Source organism: Leuresthes tenuis, unplaced genomic scaffold (assembly GCF_036924035.1).
Source record: "Leuresthes tenuis unplaced genomic scaffold, fLeuTen1.0.hap1 SCAF_18, whole genome shotgun sequence".
Taxonomy (NCBI): Eukaryota; Metazoa; Chordata; class Actinopteri; order Atheriniformes; family Atherinopsidae; genus Leuresthes; species Leuresthes tenuis.
The window spans coordinates 13,053,929-13,058,148 of record NW_027325372.1 but is presented as its reverse complement, the minus strand read 5'-3'; the positions used below and the strand labels follow the sequence as shown (position 1 = coordinate 13,058,148).

At 47.2% G+C, this 4,220-nt stretch overlaps 1 protein-coding gene across 1 annotated transcript; it reads right to left on the bottom strand.

Moving 5' to 3' along the window:
• On the bottom strand, positions 1-2,735 carry hey1 (hes-related family bHLH transcription factor with YRPW motif 1). The gene is made up of 5 exons (XM_072370629.1): positions 2,518-2,735; positions 2,320-2,395; positions 2,096-2,179; positions 1,908-1,989; positions 1-1,663 (listed from the first exon to the last, which is right to left on the bottom strand). Exons 1-5 carry the CDS (start codon positions 2,601-2,603, stop codon positions 993-995), a joined length of 999 nt encoding a protein of 332 aa, XP_072226730.1. The 5' UTR covers positions 2,604-2,735; the 3' UTR covers positions 1-992.
• Between the last annotated feature and the right edge of the window lie 1,485 nt (positions 2,736-4,220).

Sequence of the window (4,220 nt, the reverse complement as noted above, 5' to 3'; positions counted from 1 at the left end):
TAATTTAGCAGAACTCCTTTATTACAGGGAAGTTGTCATTACCACCAGCAACAGCTTTGAACACCTGAAAAGTTGGATTTGTCTATGCTTTGTACAACCATGGAACACACAAACTCACAGTGAGGTTTGTTGATACCAAGATGCCAGTTACAAATGATGCACCTGTGTTTCAAAATATTGTTCCGAAGATGGCATTGCCTTGCTTTACTGAAACTGATTGGACTGACAGAGTTCAGCTCGGAGATAACTGACTGACAAAGCTGCTACGTTGAACAGACACATGAAAATAACTTGGAGATTAAAGGTGATAAAAAAAAAACCCACCCAACATCATTTACATCAGAAAAAAAAAAGGTAAAACATATGTGAGGCGTTTATTTTAAAGGACAGAATTTACTGTAGAGGAAACATAACTTCGGTAAGCAAGCTTGAACAATGGAGCACCATATGATTAGTTCAGCCAAGCTGGTAGCTAACTTCTGTTCCCAGTATTTAGTCAAACAAACACCTGGTTTCAGTTATTCCACCTCATAAAATGCTGTAAAAGGGGGTAACTCTCAACCCCCTCCCTGCTCGCTGTAACCAGGGCACCAACACTTGGTGTTGCAGCTCAGGAAAACAAAGGGGGTGGGGAGGGGGGGAAACTTTCGCCCAGGAACTTGCTTGACCATCTGGAAAAGCCATCCCTGATAGGCTGACTACAGTGGGTGAAACTTCTGAAGGGGTGGGCAGGAACAGAGATCAATCAACACATTAAATCACTTTTGTTGCTTTTTAGTTGTGGTCTCCCTCTTCTTTGACTGTGTGTGTATGCGGGGTTTTTTTCTGTACAAAAAAAAATGTATAAAGACAATAAAAAAACCTAGAACTATCCCCTGTGGGATATCAACATCATAGAAAAAATAACATACATAACTGGGAAAATTAAGTCCTTGAGTCCAGCTCAGCTGGGAAGTGTCTATAAGCAGATTGTGATGAGTTCTTCATTTTAGTCAGAATGCTCCTATCTCCATACCCCAGGGTCTGTAGGGTTTGCCCATGCTGGTGGTTTGGGCTGGGGGGCTGAGGGCAGTGGTGGGTGAGATGATGGGGAAGGCACTGAAGGCAAAAGGGAACGCTGAGAGAGAGGAGAGGAGGGGAGGGGAGAGCTTGGACGCTGAAGAAGGAACCAAGGCGGGGTGCAGGACGGTGGTGGGAGCGGCGGTAGTGGAGGGAACCCGGATTGGCCCCTGGTCTGAGTGAGGGGTGGCGCTGCCACTGCGCCTACCTGGGACATGAGTCTCTGCACCCAAAGAGGATGATGAAGTCGAGCTGGAAGAAGAGGAAGATGAAGCTGATGTGGATGACAGGGGATTTTGTGGGCTGCTGGTGGTGCTGCGGGGCAGAGCTGCCAAAGGAGCCGCCTGTTGGTGCTGCAGGAGGAGGGGATGGGTCAGGTGGGCAGGAGGGGATCCGAAAGCAGAACCCCAGGCCAGATGACTGAGGCCAGAGTGAGCCTCTCGCTGACTGGCATAGTTGTTGAGGTGGGAGACCAGACGCATCCGCAGAGGGTCTGTGCTGTCCAAGCCCTCGATTATGCTCAGATAGCGGGCTGTCTCAGCCAGACACTCCCTGAAACCCAAACCACGGTAGTCCATTGCCAGGGCATGGGCATCAAAGTAACCTGAGAGGAGAGGAGGTGACAAGAGACAACAGATCAGGTTTGGAAGGAAATCAACTCAACTGTGAACCACATAACAGGGTCAACAAGAACTCAGGCGGCTCTGTTATAAATCACTGTGCCACTACTTTGGGAATGCAACATGTCAGTAATTAAAAAAGACAAGGCAGCTTTAACTGCCAAACTGGTCAAACCTGTACGGTATTAACTGCTGGGTGTTTGTTTCTGTGATGGGTAATGAACTCACCTTTGCCCCCAGCAGCATGAAGCATCTTCAGATGATCAACAGTCATCTGCAAAATTTCTGCTTTCTCCAGTTTGGCTGAACCCTGCAGTGGGACAGAAAACAAATACTAAATTATGCTCAGTCTGGGAAACGATTTTCTTTTAATATTTGCACACGTATGTTCCTTCGATTTGTGTGACTTTGCTCACCTGCTTCTCATAGGCGCTGGGAACCAGCCTGCGGAGCTCACTGAGGCTGTTATTTATTCTGTCACGGCGCCGTTTCTCAATAATCTGAGGAAAAACAAACAATCGTGATTAGACCTCATACTTTTATCTGTTTCCACACAAAGACTGTAAAAGCAAACGATATATGTATGAATATATGTTTTTCTTTTTTAAATTTTCTTAAAAAAAAAAGTTGATTTACTTACTCCTCGACGCCTTTTTCTCGCCTGCACCTGAGTTGATGTTGTGGGAGACATGGAGCTGAGAGGAGAACTCATGTTTCTTGAATGAGAAGCAACAGGGAGGCTCAGTCAATATCCAAGATGTAAAGATAGTTTTGCAGAATTTCTTTCTACTTCAACCGGACAGAAACTTAAATCAAGACAGAGAACAGGCATACTCACCCATTCTCATCTGCACTCTCCTTCTCCACTTCAATAGTTTCATCCAGCTCACTGTCCGAGGAGCTAAAATCATGATTCCTTTTCATTTTGCTTGGTCCACAGTGGTCCTTCGGTGTGTCAGTTGTGTTTGTTAGACTTGTGTCTGCCCAGGTTTGCCCGGAGCGCCTCCGTTTGAAGCGCACTGCTTTCCCACGGTGTCATTTCAACGCTGCTGTCGGCCAGCAGGGGCGGGGACCAACGCCCCATCAGCCAATCACCAAGCGGCTTCAACTTTGAGTGACAGCGCATTTGGCCCAAACACGTCCTGGTGCGCTTTGACTGATCTGAGATGGTGGAAAAGTTGAGACGTCTCACTCAGTTGCTGTTTGAGTGCCCATCAGGTTTGAGCCAAGCGTTACACAGGTCCCCAAAAGAGACACGAAACAACCAAAAGAGACATGAAATATCTGAAATCGAACATTAGGTAATGGCGAACAGAAGCAAACAAGGAGCGAAAGGACACAGAATGCAAAGACACAACAGGGCACTATAAAATGTTGCAAAACAACTACAAATAAATGCGAAACATCTGCCAAATATTCTCTTGTAGACATAAAATGAATACAAATGACACATTTGTGTGGTTTGTGGTTGTCCCCAGTCTCTTTTAGTCTAGGAGTCTTGCTCCTCTGTTTGAGAGGTCGGGGGGCCCCTTTGTTTCATAATCAGTCCATGATGGAACCGCAGGTATCTCACAGGCAGCATGATTATTTTTGCCATGTCGAACCAATTCTTTGAAAAAAATGTCTCTTGAAACCTTCAAGCTTTGTAATCATTTAAATTCTTAGGTCTTAGGTCTTCTTATGTCTTCTACATCTTGGTCTGTTAGCATCAGTGGCATCTGTCTCAAGAGGCTGACGCTATTTGTTCACTCATAACATGCGAGCCTGGACTCAAAACCTACTGCACCACAGTGCCAATGTTGCTCTGTCACATGACCTCAGTTGGTAGACGGAGTTGCCATGTTGACATGGAAGTCATAACCAAGCCTCAGTTTTCTGTTGGTTTGACTTTAAAGACAGAAAGATGGTGCTCCAGCTCAGTGACATTGATGATAATTATCAATAAGTCAAACCTCAGCCCTACATCATTTTAAACCTCTGATTGGCGACATGTCGTGTCAGCCTGCTGTGCCTGTGTCTCAGACGTATTCACGCCTTTGGTTAATTGTTCTTTAGACGAGCGACTGATCTTCTCAAACATAGAGGATCTTTGGAGAAACTTTGACAGCGGTCCAGTGGACTTTCGGTCCGTGACTGCCCCCCTCCTCCGCCCCCGTGTGTGTCCCGGTGGTGACGAGGAGTGGCTGGCCGGCTGTCAGCACGCGCTGGCCGTGGGAAAGTTCCCTAACCGGCGCTGATAACCAATCAGAGGCCGACGGCCGTCTCCGGCGCTGGAATGAATGGAGCAATTGGTCGGGGCGACGGGCGGTCTGCGAGCGAGCGTGTGAACCTGTAATCCAATACTAACTCAGCCCGGGAGGAGAGACAGAGGGAGCACTGCCGCAACCAGAGGAAGCCACCAAGTCTAATCTTACCCCACAGAGAGACCTCATGCACGGTAAAGACTCCGTGGCCACTTCAAGGACTTTGTCAGGGAAGCCAACAAAAGTCCATAGTGCCCTTCTCCCTGGAGTTTCCACATCATCACCACATCGCGACTGG